Consider the following 21,481-nt stretch of genomic DNA (forward strand, 5'->3'; position numbering starts at 1 on the left):
GTTTGTCTGTACTCTTTCTGTCCCTCTTGCTCTTTCTCTCTCTGGGTTTTCACTGCCACAGTTCACAGCTGTGGGCTGCCATCAGCCCATCCTCCTGCACTCCCTTCCATCTCCCCATTAGAGGGGAAGTGCATGAGTGGGCGAAAGTGTGGTTGTGACAGGAAATGAGCCCATTACAGACACATGCATGCTATTTAAGAACTTCACCTGTCATAAAGCTCTTTCCTGAGCAGTGCACCACACTAACCCTGTCAGAATATGATCACTTCAGTCATCAAGAATAATATAATATGCAGCCATTGGTCTTGATGACACCGGTGCAGACACATTTACAGCTAGTTCACATAAAACATTTTCTGTCGCATGTGTAGTCCAGATTATGAGCAAGTCACACAGTTGACAATTGTCAAATATATGTATCTTGCTACCCCACCACCACCACCACTTCTGTCCATCACTGCCTTTTTAGCCTGTATGTAGCTGCCGTGTGAAGTTTCTCACCCACATTTCTGTCCATCCTGTCTACCCTTTTTTTAAAATATGTATTGCTTGTGCAAGCAGTTTTACATGAACTGCTGCTATTGCCGGGATAGCAGTTTGCACATGAGCAAACAAAACATTTCTGTGTTGCAAATAGCATCGCACATTGGAAGAGTCAATGTAAAAGGCCAATTCGGTTTTGCAAAAATGACTTGATGCATTTTTTTGTTACTTCACAGAAGATTCTACAAAAAAAACATGGAATGTTTTAATAGACTCGACCAGTTAGACCCCATGTTACCATTTAAGATAGGGTGGGATTGAACCCCTTGCTGTATGTTGCAGAGGCACGGCAGCACGCGAAATGTTTCGCGTGCTTCCAGAGCTGAGAAGACAAAAAATGTTCATGTATTCCACCTAATTACTAATATCTCAGAAGTGCCAACCATTTTCAACATATTTCATTCTTTTCATAGACACTGATCAGTGAGATTTCAAAGATTACACCATATGAGTCAATTAGAAACCAAGGTTGACTAGCCGACATAAACAGGAGATGCGAATTTGCACCATTGCACAGAAAGAGCAAAAGCAATGCTGTACTCAGTAAGTGCAATCAGCAAAGTATTTTTTTCATTCTCTCCTGAAAAACAAGTCACAGTTGTTGTACGCTTTTATCCAAAGCATATTACAGTATCTTGAGTGCAGTTTTTTTTTTTTTTTTCAAGATTGGTCAGCCCCATTAGGAGTCAAACCCTTAAGGATGCATATGCCAGTGCTACAAATTTAACCTACTGAGCTTTACGTGACTTAAAAACCACTGTGTTAACCCTCCATTGCTTTCTCATTTCTCTGCAGCCCCACTGTGTGTTGCTGGCCTCCAAGGAGAACTCTGCTCCTGTCAAGCTGGGAGGCTTTGGAGTGGCAATACAACTGGGAGAGTCTGGCTTAGTAGCTGGAGGTACAGTAGAACAGTTTGGTCTTGCAAAGTATATATCCTTGTTCCTTTGCACGTTCCTTTGCTTGTAACTATGTAGCCTTATCACACTTCCAGTAGAGTGGACCTTTTTAAAAAAAAAAAAAAAAAAAAAAAAAAGCCAAACAAACATATTTTGACAGATATTGCAATGTGATGCACGTTTTTTGTTGAGAATGTTTGGATCAGAAATATCATTTACAGTGAAAAAAAAACTTGTCTGTAGCGCCACAATACTTTCTTTATAATGCTATTTTCACCTTTACCAAAAATTGCAGCTCCTGCAATTTGGACATTTGGACATATTGCAGTTTTGCTAATATTTTGATTAATTGTTCAGCCGTCAAGTGTACATAGCAGCATGGTCCCCTGGCTAATTTTTCATTCACACCCCACTGCACAACTCTGTCTCTCTCTGCCCTCTCCCTCCAGGTCGAGTTGGCACTCCTCACTTCATGGCCCCTGAGGTGGTGAAGAGAGAGCCATACGGCAAGCCGGTGGACGTGTGGGGATGCGGAGTCATCCTCTTCATCCTCCTCTCCGGCTGCCTGCCTTTCTATGGCACAAAGGAGCGCCTTTTTGAGGCCATTATTAAGGGGAAATACAAGGTAGTAGTTGATTTACAAAATACACAAAGTAGTTAAAAAAACCCTGATGATCTAATGCCTGCAAAACTTACTGAACTGAAGTACGTCAGCCTTATTGATTTTCCATTATCAATTGCACTTTTTAGTTGTCTTGCGCTTCATTCTTCACTGGTCTGCTGTGTTTGCATTTACCGCAAGGCCTGTCAATCTCAAGGGCAGAAGGGTGTGTTTAGCTCACTTCCCCGCAGTACTGGAGAGAGAGGTTTCCTTTCAGCTGAAGTGCAAAACCACATGGAGAGCATCATAATGTCAGAGACAAGACTGAGAAGAAGATCATTTGGCAATATGTTGCAATGTGCTTCAAGAATAAGCCCCATGTTTGGCAGAACTGAACTAAACACACACACACACTAATATTAACATTAATAATACATTTGTGCCTTGAAGCATAATTTCAGTCAATTGGGAATCAGATCATGAAGAAGGAATTGTGAAGTATCAACAATTATCTTTTTTTTTCAGTTCCCACTCCTTGGCATGAGCAGCTTGTCATTTATTATTTGCCCAGTTTGTAGAACAAAATACAACTAGGGGTTTATTTTTTTTTACATCCCTTTGTAGTTTTTGTCCCTTTCAACAGTGTGGCTTTGATCCAATACGGACCAAATTAATTAATGCCCGTTTTGAGCAATTTTCACTGCTCCCTCTGTTCATAGTTGTTCCCCTTTTTAATGTTGAGCAAGCTCATCAAAATGATTAGCGCTTACATAATAAATCCTCTCATTTTAGAAATTGCAGTGTTCATTCAGAGGTGAGTTGTAAGCTGGTGGGATGAGCAGAAGGTACAGAGCTTCAAGGCCTGTTTAATTCTCTGCAAAGGGACAGCAGTTTTGTTTTCAATAAAAAAAAGTATGAATTTTACAGATTATCATCATGCGGTTATGTAAATTGATGAACACATGCCACAATTTGAAAACAGTGAGTTCTTAATTAGGCTTTCTTTTGGCACACTGTTTCTCCGGCATTTATGCTGCTCCACATAGAACACCTCAGTGCCATCTGCTTGGCTAAAGGAGGGCATACCACAATTGATGAAAATAAATGACTGTCCCAAATCTATTCTTCTGATAGAATACATCAGACCTCGAGGCAAACACAAAAGTCCATCTCGAAATTCTTTTTGAAGTCAAAACCCCCCACACACACTCAATTGTCTGTGTCATTTTCAGCTACAGTTTTGACCTTGGTTGGTGATTCTTTACATCCATCTGAGAGCGCCTGTTTTTTCTTCTGCGGCTTTGTGTGTGTGTGTGTGTGTGTGTGTGTGTGTGTGTGTGTGTGTGTGTGTGTGTGTGTGTGTGTGTGTGTGTGTGTGTGTGTGTGTGACCAGATGAATCCCCGCCAGTGGAGTCACATCTCAGAGAGCGCCAAGGACCTTGTGAGACGCATGCTGATGTTGGACCCTGCTGAGAGAATCACTGTCTATGAGGCCCTCAACCACCCCTGGCTCAAGGCAAGAACACATGCATACACACATAGTGCCTCTAATAATTAATCTGATAGACTGAGCAACTGGATCAAAACGCCAAATTAAATTCAGGTGAAGCATTTCCCATAGACAGCCAGAGTAATATTTATCAATTTGACACTAAAAATTTATCAAACTGCATTTTACTTTTCATATCTGAGGTGGGTGACCTTGACTGGTAATCTGTGATTTCTAATGAAAAATTATAATTGGTCGTTTACACAAAGTGAAGTGGCGCCATCAGAGGCTGAGAGTCGTTTTCAGACCCACTGCCCTACATTGCTGCTGATCCTGACTCAGAGCTGCGTTTTTCAGTATACCGCTTCCTCATGCAGAAACACCACAGCTCTGCTCACACTTTGGTCGGACGTGACTGCTGAAGTTTCTTGAGATTATTATTGCACCATTTGTTTGTTCTCGCTAAATTGTGGTCATGTGGGTGTTAACGCAGATATAGTACATTGTGTTATCTTATGATTGTTCCTGTGTGTGTGTGTGTGTGTGTGTTCTGTCTCTCTGTAGGAGAGGGACAGGTACGCCTATAAGATCCATCTGCCAGAAACAGTGGAACAGCTGAGGAAGTTCAATGCCAGAAGGAAGCTGAAGGTCAGCAGTCTCATCAGCGTCACAGTTACCACAGCAAACTGGGTCACACATACGCACACACACACACATATATACACGGTCAGACGCTACTTGATTAGGTACATCTGCACAATCCAGTACAACTACTTCCAATACAACTAAGTTTACTTTTCTGATGCCTGTAATGTAATAGAGGTTTTCATTCAATTCAATGTTTTGCATTTTGCTCACAGTTAGTAGACTGCATTTTTGCATACTGGACTACATTTTATTGAGAGGTGTTTGTAATATTCTGTCCCCCTCATGAATAAATAAATAAGGAGGACAAAAAATTTGAAACACTCCTCAATATAATGTAGTCCAGAACAAGACCTCTGTAAACTACAACCTCAAAAGTAATCATATAATTAAATTACACAATTACATTCTCCACAATGTCATCAAAAACTGAACATTATAGACTTTCTTAAAAGGTAAAGGAAACACTCAAAATGTTTGGCCCAAGTCAAGTCCTCATCAGTAGAAAGAGACAGGTATCGATAAAGTTGCATAAACAGTAAAAATCCAGTCTGAAAAGGTTGTGTGACTTGCCTGTGGTATCTGTATCAAATTCTAATTCAAAATCAACATCTACACATTTGCTTTTATTAGAATCCAAGGTTAGAGAGAGGAAGTTGCAGCTGCTCAGATTGTGCAGCTGCATGCAGTAGGTAACACTAAATGTTTTTTTTTTTTTTTTTTTGGCCATGCTTCTCAGTAGACCTCATTTAATATCATTAAAAGGCCCCACAAATAAACAGTAAGCATGCCACTGGCTCAATCATACTATCAGTTTGCACACTTGCACACTCGGCACTTGCAGCACGGTTGAGACTGTTAGTGTAACAGCTGTGTAATCTGTGCATTGTATCCCAGGGTGCAGTGCTGGCTGCAGTTTCCAGCCACAAGTTTAACTCCTACTACGGTGACCCACCTGAGGAGCTGCCTGACTTCTCAGACGACCCCACCTCCTCAGGTAAACCCCACACACAGGCAGCATGGAGATCAAGGAATGAGTCTATGTTTTCACAAGATTTATGCTTTTGAAATGGTGAGGTTCCAGTCAACATGAATACAACATTTAGTCTTTGTATAACATATTTAAATGTGATGGTTTTAAATATGCAGTGATAAGACAGGATGAAGAAGAACAAAGGGAGAACACAGGAAGTAAAGATGCAGTTTCTAATTTGTGCAGAGCAGATTTGGTGTCTGAAGGAGCTTTTGGTTTATATCAGCTAAAGCAAAAGAAAGGAAAAGAAACAAACAGAACAACAGAAAATCAAGACTATGAATTCAGACAGCTGAAACGACATTGTGGAAAATGGTAGGAAAAACTAATGTTTAGGAATTGTAAATATGCTAGTGTAGGCCTGTAAGTGACCATTTTTTTCTGGCTTATCTATGTTTCATTTTACTGTATTCCATAACACACTTTGACAATCCACCTCCCCCTCCATAAATGAAGTATTAATTGATAATTGATTAATTGATATGTACTTTAAGGGCATTTTGTTTTTAAAGAAAAAATGAAAAATGATGCATCTCAGTCTCAGAACAAAATCTTGAAGCACCGTGCCCCGTTTCTTGTCTGGTATCTATCCTAAATCTGCCCTGGCGATCACACACTGTCTGTTCAGAACTCCTGATTGGCCGTAAAGGAAACAGAAGTTGCCAAATCAGCAGACTTCCCTGTCTCAACCATGGACTTTCACTTCCTCTGCCTACAACCCTTCAGGCTGCACTACCTAATATTTATAAGGTTTATTGCATTGTAATCTAATAGATGAATTTACTATATGAGCTCGTTTTTGTTTGGTTTAATGAATAGTTGCAGACCAGACCCACATATGCCCTGTTGCTGGAAGTCTGTGCTCCATAGTGACTGGTGTATTTTTGCAGTTGCAGGGCTCCAGACATGTTGCAGGTCGTTGACTTGTGACCGCTCCAGCTGTAGTAGCTGCTTGCAGCGAGACTTCCTCACCAGCTTATTCATAGATAGAGCTGCTTTCGCTTACTTTCTGTCTTCCTCTGTCGCTGCTCACTCTTCCCTACTTGCCCTCTGACTTTTTTCCCCACTCTCTCTCTCTCTTTCTCTGTTCCTTCCCTCCTAGAGTTTTCATTTTCTTTCCACCTATCTTCCCGTTCCATTGATTTCTCTCTCTGTAGTTGTTGTAAACCTCCTCCTCTAATTTCAGCCTCTCTTTCTTTGGTTTTGTTTTTCTTCCGCTGCGCTGTCTCTAGGATTGCTAGCTGCTGAAAGTACGTATCCCCTCCCCACCCATAGAATATTGTTGTGTGGCATCATCACGACATCATTACCATGTTTTTGCATTAGCTTTCATCATTGCTGTTCATTTTACTGTTAGATTATAAGGGTCCTAAATTGCCACCACCCTCTTCTCCTAAATGCTCCATTCATGTTACACCCCGTCCCTGTTTGGGAAATTGTCTTTGGGTTTGATGATGTTTGTCTGTGTGCTATTATTCCAAATGCTGGCTCATATCCTGTTTAAAATCATACTCACATCAAACTGTTTACATTGCATCTTCATATTCCAGTCACACATAGCTCTGTCATAATAAATTAGTGGTGAAAATTGTGAACATTACCTTGTAAACAGAACCGGCCAACAACAAAACAGTAAAACAGGATAAGATGCTTGTGTGCCTCAGTATTCTGACTCATAATGCAATTTCTCATCATTTTCAGGTTTCTCATAGTGATATGGGCTTTTATTGTTTATTGTTAGCAGAAAATGGTGCTTACGTGCACCACCTCAAAAAATAACACTGGAGCAATGAGCATTGTACTGAATGCGAACAGACCCGTAAGGTTTTCTCAAAGTGAAAGGCTGTATAGATGCTGTGTTGTCCATCTTTCTTTCACATCTCTCAGGGAGTAATTGTTTCACAAAAAGGCTCCCTGATGGTGTTTGACTTCCCCCAGGTTTATCTTTATTTGTCCTTGTGGTAATATATCCCCTTTTCACACTCAGTCATTTAGTCAAGGGCTAATTTCTGCAGCTCGCTTGTTAAGCAGTAGATCTGGTATTTTTCAACCCAGGTGGTATAAATTGTTCACAGGAGCTCTGAACGCAGCATTGGCTGACTCAGCTGCAGAATGGTGTGGATACATACAAGGTGATGTATTATCATAAATGCTAAATAAATTTGTTAGACAGCACCATCTACAACCATCTTTTTGACAAATTCAAGATGTATTTGACAGTGCGGCTTATTTCCTGTTTTCAGAAAGGACTTTTATAATGGTTTTTGCTCTGTTGGATTGTGTTGAAGGCTAGCAAGAAGCTGCAGCTGAGTGCTGAGGTTTCTCATCACTAAAGCTACCGTTGAAGTTGTGTTATGTTCAGTTGAAAATGATGGATAACAATATTTTAATACAGCCTGTGTTGGAAAAATACCAAACCTATCCTTTAACACTGCAAAGTCCACTTACAGTATATGTTAGTATATGAAACAATAACCACCCCAGGCCAAGAGCTGTGTTAGCACAGGGTTAGAAAGACTCAAGAATGGAGTTGCCCCTAGTCTAAACACATGAGGAGACTTACCAAACCTTTGATGTTTTTGAGAGGCTGTTTTGGCAGTGAAGGCCCTCATAAACCCAGGCCACATTTATATCATAACATCCGACCTCCCTTTTGCATATTGTTTCTGGTGAATTACCTACCAACTTGTGGGCACATTCATATCACTGAGCAAACCTCTAATCTTTGACAGAAATCTCTTCTTCGGCATTTTTGTCAGAGAGAGGGAATATGTGTTCAGACCCAACAACGGTCTTATCTGACATCAAAACATGTCAGTTCTTTTCAGACCTTTACACCCTTGAAAGAATCTGCTTTTCTCTGTGTACAGACTGACAGAAACTTGCATCTGGTGACAAAAAGAACATTATACGTACTTTTTTTTTTTTCTCATCACATACACAGCTGTAATGCAGGAAGGCTATACTTTTATCCTGATATCCAACTGTTTTGCACCGGGAGATCTGAAAATACCTGACAGCGTTTTGAATTCTTACTACATCTTTTTCCAATGCATTTTTTAAGAATCCATCTATTATTTTTCCTGGGTCCTTCGCTCCTACAACTAATCCATCATCCTCCCTCCATGTAAAGTGACTTTCTGAAGTGACTTTGTTCTAATACTATATGTCGTATTGATGCCATGTACCGCTGTCTCTCTGGTTTCGCTGCATGTGTGGGCGATGCAGCAGGTACTTGGGGTTGAATGGTTGTGAGAATATTTGTGTGTGCGTCTGTTTTTGTGTGTTTTTTTTTTCCTATTGTGACTTCTCTCTGTTGTCTCAGGATTTTTGGTGTTCCTTTTGGCATCTTAATTCCTCTGTTGTTTGCCTGTTTGTGGACAGATGTGGCCCTCAGTGTGTCTGTTGATAAGTGTGTCGTGTTAAATGTTTGCATTTTGTGTAATGGTGGATGTTTGCAGTGTAACTGTGAGTGTAGTATATGTGTATGCTTGAGTTTGGGTGTCAATATGAGTTTATAACCTGTGCGCGCGTGTGTGTGTGTGTGTGTGTGTGTGTGCAATTTTGTGCGTGTGTGGGTACAGGGGCAGTATCCCAGGTTTTGGACAGTCTAGAGGAGATTCACGCCTTGACAGACTGCAGTGAGAAGGACATGGACTTCCTCCATAGTGTCTTCCAGGACCAGCACCTCCACACCCTGCTGGATGTGAGTAGACCTAGATACACACACACACACACACACACACACACACACACACACACACACACACACACACACACACACACACACACACACACACACACACACACACAAATATCAGCATGTCTCCACTTGTAATTCCAAAAACCTTCCACTAGGTGTCAGGGCAACTCAAAAATCACTATACATCATGTTCAATCACAACTGCAGCATCCATTTTTGTTGTTTTTATTTATTTCTCCAGAGAAAACTGATGTGCATGTGCTCCTTGTCTGCACCTCTCTGCTGTATGCTCACACTTTCACCCACATTCATGCTTGGTCAATATGGCCAATATCGCTGCAATTTATCTGACAGATATTTCTGTATCAGATAAATGTTGCAGTACCATTGGGGTTTAATTTTGTTTGTTCTGTCGTTCCAGCTCTATGACAAGATCAACACCAGGTCGTCCCCCCAGATCAGAAACCCTCCCAGTGATGGAGTGCAGAGAGCCAAAGAGGTGAGAAAATTGTAGAGCACTCTATTACTTCAGTAATGCGCTTGGGGAATATAACTGACAGGAAGGGTTGCACAATATTTGAAAAAACAAACAATCAAAAAAAACAAAAAAAAAACAGTAATATCTTTTTTTTCTGCAATATATATTGCAACTTGGAAAAAAATACAGGAAATCTCACCAAATACATGCAGTGTGTTAATTATATCCAGAGATACAAACATGATCTTTATCATTTGAGTACTTTTAAAGTATGTCATCTTCAAACAAAAAACAAAACAAAAGAAACCCCCCTGCCTACCTCTACCACACACTGCCTAGCCCTCTGCTGCGCCTCCAGAAATCAACTCCTCCACTTTTGGTTTCATGTATGTGACTCTGACACTGGTATGGACAAGTGGAGAGAGAACAGCTGGAGAGGTGTTTGGGAAAAATGTGTTTCTTGACAAAACTTTACAAATGGACTCATGTGTCTTTGTTGTATTATTTACATGTAATCTACCATTTGTAACATTGTTCAAATGTGTGCGTAATCTGTGTGGTGGAAGATAAATAGACCTCCTGGGGAGGTTAAAACTCTCATACAGATTTACCTAACGTTATATGTCAGCAAGATGTAACTGCACTGGGACGAGGTGTTGCTGATAAACGGGAATACACACACACTCAAAAGCCACTTTGCTTAACAGAACGCCTGCCTCTAGAATCCAGGCGACATTATCTGTGACAGCAGCCGCGTCGTGTGCATGTGTACAGGCAGGTGACACGCAGGCTCTCCATACACAGCCTACCACCAAACACAGTTATTGTCCAGTCAAAACAGGCAGCAGTCATTTTCAGGTTCTGGTCAGTGACTAGTGGGGCCTGCTTTGGTCGTTTTTATACACTGATCAAGTGCACCCCTTCTCTAGAGCACATGATAGCATCGTGATGCTGTGCATGCAGAGCCTGTGTGTCATTGGCACCAAACTTCTTGTATGCAAGAACCCTTAAATTGCACTGAATAAGTTGTATTAGATGGACTTTTCTTGTAGATTAGTCATAGAAAATCAGAATATTTGCCTCACTCGACATCCTGCAACATGACTTGTACATGCGCACATCGCAATGTTGATGTTGAAACAATAAATCATGCAGCTCTACTTACAAGGAATTTTGATTTTAACACATAAGAACTACATGCATTCACAAATAGTGGTGCCGGAGATCATTTAGCAGAGCCAGAAAGTATCATCCTGTCTCACAAATCCAAAGCACAAGCATGGATTTCAAATCTGCTTGGCTTTTCTTTGTATATATTTCATAAACTGAAAGTATTCATTTTGCAACAGGGCCTTTTCTAATCCCTTTAATCCAGGAATCAGTTGCATCTTAACAAGTCCAGTTGAACATCATTTACACAATCTGAATATTGTTTAGGCAAGAATTAAGAGTGTGTTGTGACTTAACTTGGGATAAATCCCTGCATGGTCCTAACTTTCCATGTTGTAGGTTGTGTAATGACCATACTTCTCACTGCTTCATGTTTCTTTGTCCTTTTTGTCTTCTTCCTCAGGTACTGGAGACCATCTCATGTTACCCAGAGAACATGGAGGCCAAGGAGCTCAGGAGGATCCTCACACAGCCACACTTCATGGTGGGACACTGTTGGATGCACTGTTGCACACACACTTCCTCTTTGCTGTTACCAGGTCATGTTAGTTTGCATGTGCATGTGGACACACAATAGTAGGTACTGTGTTTGGGTTTGTGAGATTACTCAAGCTGTTGCAGAAGCAGGGTTCTTTTGTCAATCCACGTTACAAAGCTGCTTAGCACCTTAGCTTGGTGAGTCCTCAGACACAGATAGACACGTCGGAGTGGAGGAAAAAGAAAAGCCTCACAGGAATCAGGTCAGTAAGAAGGACTGAAGAGAAGTTGTGTTGAGGGAGGGGCTTCAACTTGGCTAGTTTGTTGATTGACCATGCTGCAAGAAGAAGACACTTTTACCGGTGCTGTCAATATCACCAGCTTCACCAGATGAGACTGGTGGCTGAAAAAGAGCTGACACTAAAAGGACAACTGAGGAAGATACTGTTGAGGTTAAAAAGAAACTGGAAGTGGATTTCCTGTGAAGGTAGACCTTTTTGGAGGCTGTAATGCCTTTTACTCTATTTTGTGGCTGTAATGCCTTTTACTCTATTTTGTGGCTGCAGCTTCAATCTAAAGGATTATTTTTTTGATGGAATGACATATTAGCCTAAATATGCAGCAATTCACTCAGCAAGGTTAGTCTTACTTTTCATTTTACATGTGATTTCTTGTGCAGAGTTTGTCCTTTTTATTATTTATTGTTGCTTGCAAACCTGTATAGCAGTGAATGCTTAATATAGAATGAAACTGTCATTTTATTAGATCAGATACAGTCACAAAGGCATAGGTTTTGTTCCGTCTATGCTGGATATGTTTGACACTGAGCTGGCAGGCCTTACCTTTGTTTTGATCCGATTAGCCCTGCTCTCTGACCTAATCAGCTGGGCGTTTCATCCTGCTGCAGACACCTCACCGTGTGTGCCGGCCAAACAGGTGTGGAGGGAGACATGTCTCATGGCTGAGTGTTTTCACTTTGCACTTTCTTACGCTTGCATTTGATTTGTGTGGCATGGGTCCAAGGATAATGCAGGACAATTGACCATTCTCTTGTTCCTAATTATAATTAAAAACCAGTTATAACAGACCCAACTCAAGCACCCTGCTCCGTTCTGTCATTCACTGTTGAACACTTGTAACAATGTGTTGCTAAATACACAGTGTTATTGCTTTATTGCCTCTTCAGAGTGTCATTCTCTTCACAATTGATACCGTGACACTGATAAAAAAAAACATTAACTAAAAGCCTTCAGTGCCAGCTGTTACAAGTGCTTGTGACTTTTGGTTATGATCAGTAGATACTTGGTGTTTTGCTCTGATGCTGCTGCAAGTGAGCAGATGTTCTGATCTTTTGGCAAAAGCACCTCAACGATAGTGGAGACACATAGATGTGTTGGTGACTGCACGCTGTGTGTCAGTGACATTATCAGTGGTGGCACAAAGAGGATTAGTGTAAGCCGTGCTCTCTGTTCTATGTCATAGCCACACACACTCAAAAACACACACAGTTTAGTACATGTATCAAGCATACCTCCTGCTCTGACCTGAAAGAATTTTAAAAAAGCAAATACATCAGCACAGCAAGCGAACTAAAGTACGCTTCAGTTTTCAAATGGAAAACTGTGGATGGTTATCTGTGGCCATTCAGTTTTTCACATTTTTCTGTATCGTTTTATTTGTTTGATTATTCACTTTTTTTTTTAAGGTTAATTAAAAATGTTTTAAATTACTTTGTCTTCCCACTGACATAAAAAAAGCCTGTTTCAAGCGAGACCTTGCCAAGACAGCTGCATCAGTTCTTTAACCTTTAATGGGTTGCCACGCTACACCTCCAGTGGAGCTGTTGGGATTTTACATGCCTTGCTCAAGGGCACTGTGGCAGTAGTTAATTAGGAATGAGAGGGCGTTTTTAAACTTGAAGTTTTTCCAAGCCACAAGTCTGCTTTTCTATCCTCAAGGCTGCTGCTGCCCTCAAGCAATAGAGATAAAGTGTTGTGTTATAGGGAGAGCAAGGCTTTATTTCTGCCAGGGTGAGGGGTCGGATTCCCACTTGCTTGACCCATGCAAAAGCAAATATATGCTCTCATACAATTGTGCTTGAAGGCACAGCATTTGGGCCCACCAAATGGCATAAAAATGTGTCTTTGTCTCCTCCTGTACCCCAGGCTCTCCTGCAGACCCATGATGTGGTGGCTCACGAGGTTTACAGCGACGAAGCACTGAGGGTGACCCCGCCACCCACCTCACCCTACCTGAACGGAGACTCCCCAGAGAGCACCAACGGAGACATGGACCTGGAGAACGTCACCAGGGTCCGCCTGGTCCAGTTCCAGAAGAACACTGACGAGCCCATGGTAGGGAAACCCGACAAGGAAACAGTCATACACACATTCAGATTTGCACAAACTCAATAAAAAAGATACTCTTGTACACTTTTTCTGCAGTCGCCAGCCACATGCATATGCTGAAAGCTCATTGATTAGTATATGTATGAGTAATTGATAGTAGTAGTATTTAATGTAGTAATATGTGTATATGTAAGGCATTCTGCCACTGTGCATTGCAAAGACCTATTATGACTTTTCTCTCTGACCCTCTGTCTGTCTCTCCCAGGGCATTACTTTGAAAATGAATGACCTCAACCACTGCATCGTGGCCCGGATCATGCATGGTGGAATGATCCATCGGCAAGGTAAACATGCAAACAGCACGTATGCAAGCTTCCGCCAGTCATGTAATCAGAAGACTCATAAATCCTAAAATCTACAAACCTTGTTTGGTTTTGGATGGTGCATATAGGGTGTCAGTGTACGTATTTTCATCCAATAGAAGGTGTGTATCACAGGGGTTACTTGCTTTCTCATGACGCCTAATTGGATGAGTCACAAATTCCTGTGTAGGAAAGATTTGTCTACCTAAGATTTATTTCTTGCAATGCGATTCACCACAAAGTTTATGCCATAGTTCTTATATTCTGCTCTGTCATTGGGCAAACCTCTACTGAATGTAATAATACTCAGAGGTAAATATTCCTTACATAACTTGGAGTCCCCTCGGAGCCCTGTCAAGAACTTGCTGGCCTCCGCTTTGCAAACTACTGATGCTTCTGTGCCTAAGAGCCTCATTTAAAGTCTTTATTATTTCATTATTTCCCCTCTTTAGGGACTCTGCATGTAGGAGATGAAATCCGAGAGATTAATGGCATCAGTGTGGCCAATCAGACAGTAGAACAGCTGCAGAAGATGCTGGTACGTCATCCAATCATCCTTTCTTCTCTCTCTCTCTCTCTCTCTCTCTCTCTCTCTCTCTTTCTCCCTCTCTCTCTTTCCTTTCAGGCCTTTGATTTGGCTCTTTTGCATTTCCTTTCCACCTCTCTGATCCCAACAGTATTTCTGTTATTCCCTTTGCAGTGTAGAATCTACAAGGTTAACAGGGCAAAGCTTTTGCTCCACAGGGTTCTGGTGTAAGAATAGTATTTGCAATTTATAGTACTTCAATGAAACGTACAGAGGGAAATTCCAGACCTGATATTAAACCTAATCAGAAACAGCTTTCATTGATAGAAACGAAATGTGAGTAACATGCAGAAATCTAAAGTAAAAAAAAACAACCTTTTATCCTGTCAGTTACTTCTATTTTCTTCCTGTAATGCTTAGTCACTATTATTGGACTTTTAAACATAATGTCCCTTTTTTCTTGTATCCATAGAGGGAAATGAGGGGTAGCATCACCTTTAAGATTGTACCCAGTTACCGGTCCCAGTCCATGTCTTGTGAGGTAAGGCAATACACACACACACCAAACATACAGTTGCTGGATGTGTGCAAACATGACATGAGAAATATTGTGGTTGTCATCTGTTAATCTTGTGTGTTTTATCTAATCTGTGTGTGTTTTCTGCTGCAGAAAGAGTCACCAGACTTGTCCCGACAGTCGCCTGCAAATGGTCATGCTAGCGTCACCAGCTCCATCCTGGTACGTGTTTCTCCGTGTCTCTCGCACACAATCTGTCAGTCATTCAGCCGCCCACACACATACACTCAGATGCTGCATCATCATCCTAGTTCAGTACTCAAAAATGTTACATTGGAAAAATAATGATTTGGAAGATAATTAATCAAAAATTTTGTAGAACTAAGTCTGCCCTGTTACAATGCTGTTTGTTCCTGTGGAGTCTTTGAAATAAACAAGTAAACTTGGTTGTGTCTTCCCATCCAGGATCTGCCATCAACTATACAGCCCAAAGGCCGCCAGGTGAGATTTTACACCACAGCTCCACTCCTCCAATCAAATAGCTTGCTCCTCCCTTTCCCTCGCACAGACCCTCTAATACAAGCGAGCACTCATCACGACCTGAGTGTGTGAGCGTGAGAGACGCGTGAATGTATGTTTGCATTTCTTTACTCTTTTGTATGTACTCAGAAACACTCTTACGTTCTCTTCCTTCTGCACTACATTAATGCTCTTAATACCAAATATCGTCCAATGTCACCCCTTTCCTCTACAAAGCCCGACCTGCCTTGGGTCTCCTTGTGCATTGCGTCAGGGTTTCTACACCTCCACAGTTGTTTAAAAAAAAAAAAAAAAAAAAAAAAAAAAGTCAGCAGATGTATGGGACATTAATGTCTCGGTGTGGAAAAGTATAGCAAAAAAATCTAGTCATGCCTTGTGTTGATATTTTGTAGCTGAGGTTTCATCATCATTTTGTATATTATTATCAGGCCAGCAAAAGCCAAAATTGACCAGACATTTTCACCTTTTTTTCCCAGGTAGGTAGGTTTTTAGATGAGAGGAGGCTTTTTTCACAGCAGCCACTTTGACATGGAGTAGCAGGTAAACACAGGTGATATTAATTAAGGCTCTTTCCAGTGAACCCCGGCTCTGTCTAACCTAATTGGAATGAACACAACCTTAATTCATGTTATTAGCAACACCTGTGTTTACTGGCTGGTGGGAGAAAAAAAAAAGTATACAAAGTGGAGTTGTCAAATTTAACCACCACGAGTCTCAATCCCACGGCAAACGTTTTGAAATTATCGCTGGTTGGATTAGTGTAATGTGTACCAGTTGTCATATTGCCCTGCGAGATGGAAAGGTGACTGAAAATCTTGCGGTCAAGATAGAGCGAGTTGTGGTGAGTAAGATAATTGTGAGATGGAGAATGTGTAGAAACCCTGAGATGTTTGGGTCATAACTTCCTTCATGTGTCCCCCATCACATCTTGTTTGTTGATCTCACTCTGTGTTTTCTACTGCATGATTCATGTGTTATGCTCTCAACACCTTGATCTCTCTCTCACACAATTTCTATGCAGTAAATAGTCACTAAGTCTTTACGTTATTAACCATCTGGCATCTAATTGTGCGTCCCTCATCACACCTCCTTTGTTGATGCCCCCCAGACGTTTTCTACTGCATGATACATGTGTGTGTGTGTGTGATGCTCTCAACCCCATAGATCTCCAGAACGGCTATCAAGGACAAATTGTCCATCAAGGTAAGATTTCTCCAAGTTAGACCCGTCGTAGAAGTAGATCCCAGCTCCTCCCACCCTCATTGCAAAATTAGGCTCCTCACCATAGTGGTTGTCTCGATCCCATACTAGCAAAGCACAGTCTCCGTATTAGCTTCTTGAATGGATCCAAAAGAAAGGGGGACAAAAAATGTGAATGGATGTTTGCACATCAGCAAAATGGACCACACAGCCAGTCAAATGGTAAAGCGCTTTGTTCAGTCACTTTTGTCTCGCTGTTCATTTTTCCTAGTGTCTGCGTCCTCCTTGCTTGCTTTGGCTCTTAAGGTTATTGATTTTTCTTATTTTTACCTTTTGATAACATGCATCTGTACTGTTATTTCAACTTATCAGATTGCTATTCAGCAGCCTTTTGAACTCTTCTCTCCTCCCAGCTTGGCCAGTCATGTTCTCTCCCACATATTCTCCCCTGTTCACCATCCCCAGCCCCTCCAACACATCAACATCTTAACAAACTTTGTCGGGCCCTTTCTGACTCCCTTCGTTTACAGATCTATGTGCGGGCTCAGTTCGAATACGACCCGGCAAAAGACGACCTCATCCCATGCAAGGAGGCAGGCATTCGCTTCCGTGTGGGTGACATCATTCAGATCATCTCCAAGGACGACCACAACTGGTGGCAGGGCAAGCTGGAGAACACCAAGAACGGCACAGCAGGCCTTATCCCCTCACCCGAGTTACAGGAGTGGTGAGTAGACCAGCTGGGAAAAAACAAAGCTTTGCACTGGTACAAGGTGCAATACTGATGCAAACATATTTGAGGAGTTTAAAGTTTAAGTCATTCAGTTTGTAGTTCTTGGAAGTAAATTTTGATAAACTTATACCCTTAAAATCGTAATACCTTATTGTCTCATAGATTTCTAGAAGGGATTTATGAGGAACTGGAAATACAAGCAAACTGGACAACATACTGTTGGAGCAATAGAAATGTACTCCATCGATATTAACAGGAAAGTAGTGCAGATTTGATGTCCTGTATATGGTTACATGCAAGTGACTTACTCATGGAATGACATGGCTTTATGAATGAAGAGACACAAAGTTTGTTACCCTAAGATGTACATTATGGTTAGTAGACATGTTTATTTGGGCATACAGTGTCAAAATGAATGTGGAATTACAAATGGGGGAATCTGGTAGAAACCTCAAATGACCTCAAATGGTCCAGAGGAGAATCTGTCAAATTCACCACCTTCAGAATTTACTACGAGATAGCTTTTCCTCTTATCAGTGGAGTCAGCAGCCGAGCTAAACTGCACACATCCACTAAATGGGTGCAGATGGGAGCTGTGAATCAGAGTTAAATAAAAGGTTAGACTTGGCAAAGCTCACGAATGAGCTGGATTCAACAAGGTGCATGATGGATGTGGTGTCCCAAGTTTGTATGTGTGTGTGAATAGCTGAAAAGAAAAAGACAAATTAGGCACAGACGCTCATATACATATATACACACACACTGAAACATATACAAACCTTTTGCCTTCCTGTTAGTGTGTGACATACAAACAGTAACAAACCAGGTCATTTAATTGGTGTGTGCATGTTTGCCCTTCAGGCGTGTGGCGTGTATAGCTATGGAGAAGACCAAGCAGGAACAGCAGGCCAGTTGTACCTGGTTTGGCAAGAAGAAGAAGCAGTACAAAGACAAGTACCTGGCCAAGCACAATGCAGGTATACACACACACACACACACACACACACACACACACACACAGCACAGCTTGCTAAAGGTGCAACAGAGACACACACATGCATAAACAGAAGTGCCTGTAAGGGTGTATGTAGAGGGAAATGTGTAGAGATACTGTTGTGTATTTACTTCATTAAGTTCTTTTTTCACTCTTTGGCCAGGCTCGGTTCTATTAAAAATAAATAAATAAACTAAAAAAAAATCCCCTCCATGACAGAAAAGTGTATAGATGTACACAACCAAAAAACACAACCTACATCACGTACAGTACAAGTGTAATACATGGCTTTGCAGATGCATTTACTAGTTATAGGTGCACCTGGACTGTTTACTTGACAGTGGAGTGTTTAGCTTGTGAGTGTGTGTGTGTGTGTGTGTGAGTGTGTGTGTGTGAGTGTGAGGAGTGAGATCAGGTCAGTTAGGCTGTGACCATGCCTGACTCTGCAAGCTGCCAGTAAGCCTGTAAGTGAGCCTAATCTGTCTTTAAGTCCACGTTAGCTACCAGTGCCAACCCACTATGGGAGGTTGTCTTGGCAGCTAACCTAGTAGCTCACTAAGGCAGGAGAGTGCAACCTACAACACAAAAATCTGTAGTTGTATTTTGTGGTACCTTTTTAAACCTTATACTGTTGGCTGAAGGGGATGGGGTTGGAAGGGCACGGCAGGTGGTGCAAATGGATAACCATGCTGTTGCAATGTCATGTCCTTTACAGTGTTGAGTATACTGTATGTGTAAATGCTGCATGTCTGTTCTGTTTTCCCTTACCTTTCTAACTGCTGTGTCAATTTTGCCTCATTGTTCAACAACTAACAGTCCTGCAATTAACAGTTTTTGACGTTAACCAGGTTATGGTCTCTTTTTGTTGAATTTATCCTCTTTTATGGTGTGTTTTTATTAACCCCTCCCCTCCCTCCCTCTGTCCATATTTTCATGCCGTCTCTTACCCAATGACTTGGCTGCATGTAAGTAACTCCGGACAACTGGCGTCCTGCTTCTGTCTCTCCTTCCCTCTCTCTGCTCCTCTCTCTGTCTCATCTTCTTCCTGTTGTCTCCTCGACTTTTGAGTGATGGCCGCATTGATAGCACTGTTATGAGATCTTGTGTCCGCTCCGCCTGGGTTGTTAGCAGTAATGTAATGCAAATAGGCGAGATGCTAGTCAGCTTAGCATTGCTTAGCGTGGTTGTGTTTTTCACCCGACCAAGGTTACTGCAAATAAGCAGTGTTTTATGCTTTCTTAAGGCATTTGACCTTGATCGGTTCTGCTCAGTGCTTATTTGAACTAGCATTTGGTGTACATTATGGCATCATGTGAATAATTCAGTTCTGAAGATTAAATACACATTCAGGATCCCAGGCTTTATTTTAAGCCAGAGGGGGGAAAACATGATGGAACTAATGTTAATCTGACTAGCACTGGCATTGTTAGTGTCCCCTCTGATTGTTCATTAGGCTTGAATTTTGACATTGAGATATGTTTGTTTTCACAAAACTGTGAATCCATTACTTATAACGATATTGGCGAGCATGCACTTTGTTGTTCACTTTACAATTTACCTGCAGACTGTATCCCATGTATAATCGTATTGGAGTACTTCATGTTAGTCACACTTGTAGAACATTAAAGCCACTGCAGTCTCATCCAGCAAGACCTATTCATGTTGTTTACATACCTCATTATATTTTATACAAGCAAGCCTATTGTGTCCTCATTTTTCCCTCACTCAGTGTTTTTGTTTTTTTCCCCCCAAAGATGCCACTCTGACCTCCCCATGATCTACTGTGTTATCCCCACGGGTAATGGTATACTCACTTGTTGTTTCTCCCCTGTTCTCCAGTGTTTGACCAACTAGACCTGGTGACATATGAGGAAGTGGTTAAGCTGCCAGCGTTCAAGAGGAAAACACTGGTTTTGTTAGGTACGTAAAACGAGGCCATACTGTTTTTATTTTTTAGCAAAGGAATGGGCAACCATGCAGTTTTTCAAAGACTATAACCAGAGGTTTATCTACAATACACCCTAGTTGGTATAGTGGTAAAACTAAAAAAAAAAAAAAAAAAAAATCTTAGGATTGTATTCCCCTTAAATACAAGATTAATTTCATGCAAAGGTAAAAGTTTTTCACAAGCCCATCTTATGAAATAGTTTGAGGTGGAAAACTGTATAGAGCAGATGGTGGGGTTTTTGTTAAGCTTAGATTTTCTTAAACAGAGGATAGAATTGCTGTGAGACAAGGAGGTAGGAGAAATGTCAGCGAGTTGTACAAGAACGATGTTTGTGGTTTATCTCATTAGCGATGCATTCTGAAAGCTCTTTTAGAATCAGAATGAGAAATACTTTATTGATCTCTGAGGGGAAATTGATTCAGCTGCAGTAATAAATAGAAAAAGAAATAATATAAAATTATATGCATTAGAAATTTGTGACAGTTTGTGCATTATGTATAAATCCACAGCCTCAGGATTAAAAAGTAAACCTGTATTTTAAAACATTTTGTCAGCATCATCAGGTTGCTCTATTTATCGAACAGGATTTCCGTTTCATGTAGTAGGATTTTTCATGCTAGTAGGTTAAGGGGGGGCAGAGGGGGGTTTCTCAGTAAACACAGCCTCAGACCATCCGATCACTGCGACCACCTACTGCTGCCTGTGGTTGAAACAATAACTTACTCTCAGCTCTCTGTGGCATGTGGTTTGAGACCACAGCAGAAAAAGCAACATGCAGTGTGTTTAATATGTTTATGATGTTTAATATGTTGATGATTTTGACCGTAGTCTTGGCCTACTATAGCACATCTTTGCCTATCCATGATGTAGTGAAGCAAACCCTGTCTCTGTCTGTCTCACCTCCATCCAGGTGCACATGGAGTTGGCAGGAGGCACATCAAGAACACACTGATTACCAAGCACCCTGACCGCTTTGCCTACCCCATCCCTCGTAAGGTTACACACACACGCACACACAGAAGTGTAACAAGGCTGTAGAAGTGGTTTAATGCACCGCCCATTAAAGACTAGTCCTTACAACAAACAAAGGCAAATAGCATACACAGTGGTCGGGTTTCCATCCAAATATATCACAAATTTTAACTGAATTTTCAGAAAATCATCAAAACAAAATGCATATTTATGCACATTTCCATCCACTTCTGTTATGCGAATAATTGGATAGTGTTAATATTTTCTTTAATTAGTTCACGAAATGTTCCAAGTCTCTTCGGTCCA

The 21,481-nt window shown here is 41.2% G+C and overlaps 1 protein-coding gene across 9 annotated transcripts in view; it reads left to right on the forward strand.

The window, feature by feature from the left end:
* Positions 1-21,481, forward strand: part of LOC115370245 (peripheral plasma membrane protein CASK-like) — a 53,888-nt gene that overhangs the window by 21,928 nt on the left and 10,479 nt on the right. For 2 of the 9 annotated variants that reach the window (XM_030067185.1, XM_030067217.1), the window contains exons 6-25: positions 1,339-1,441; positions 1,889-2,064; positions 3,434-3,556; positions 4,094-4,177; positions 5,072-5,171; positions 6,440-6,457; positions 8,792-8,913; positions 9,332-9,409; positions 10,962-11,042; positions 13,201-13,389; positions 13,649-13,727; positions 14,198-14,283; positions 14,744-14,812; positions 14,942-15,010; positions 15,254-15,289; positions 16,493-16,531; positions 17,059-17,255; positions 18,123-18,238; positions 20,095-20,175; positions 21,114-21,194. In XM_030067185.1, the coding sequence (XP_029923045.1) occupies positions 1,339-1,441; positions 1,889-2,064; positions 3,434-3,556; positions 4,094-4,177; positions 5,072-5,171; positions 6,440-6,457; positions 8,792-8,913; positions 9,332-9,409; positions 10,962-11,042; positions 13,201-13,389; positions 13,649-13,727; positions 14,198-14,283; positions 14,744-14,812; positions 14,942-15,010; positions 15,254-15,289; positions 16,493-16,531; positions 17,059-17,255; positions 18,123-18,238; positions 20,095-20,175; positions 21,114-21,194 (1,927 nt within the window). Of the gene's footprint in view, positions 1-1,338; positions 1,442-1,888; positions 2,068-3,433; positions 3,557-4,093; positions 4,178-5,071; positions 5,172-6,439; positions 6,458-8,791; positions 8,914-9,331; positions 9,410-10,961; positions 11,043-13,200; positions 13,390-13,648; positions 13,728-14,197; positions 14,284-14,743; positions 14,813-14,941; positions 15,011-15,253; positions 15,290-16,492; positions 16,532-17,058; positions 17,256-18,122; positions 18,239-20,094; positions 20,176-21,113; positions 21,195-21,481 lie in introns of all 9 variants that reach the window. The other 7 variants (XM_030067193.1, XM_030067176.1, XM_030067235.1 and 4 more) reach the window with 7 other exon arrangements.

Source organism: Myripristis murdjan, chromosome 2 (genome assembly GCF_902150065.1).
Source record: "Myripristis murdjan chromosome 2, fMyrMur1.1, whole genome shotgun sequence".
In the NCBI taxonomy this organism is placed as follows: domain Eukaryota; kingdom Metazoa; phylum Chordata; class Actinopteri; order Holocentriformes; family Holocentridae; genus Myripristis; species Myripristis murdjan.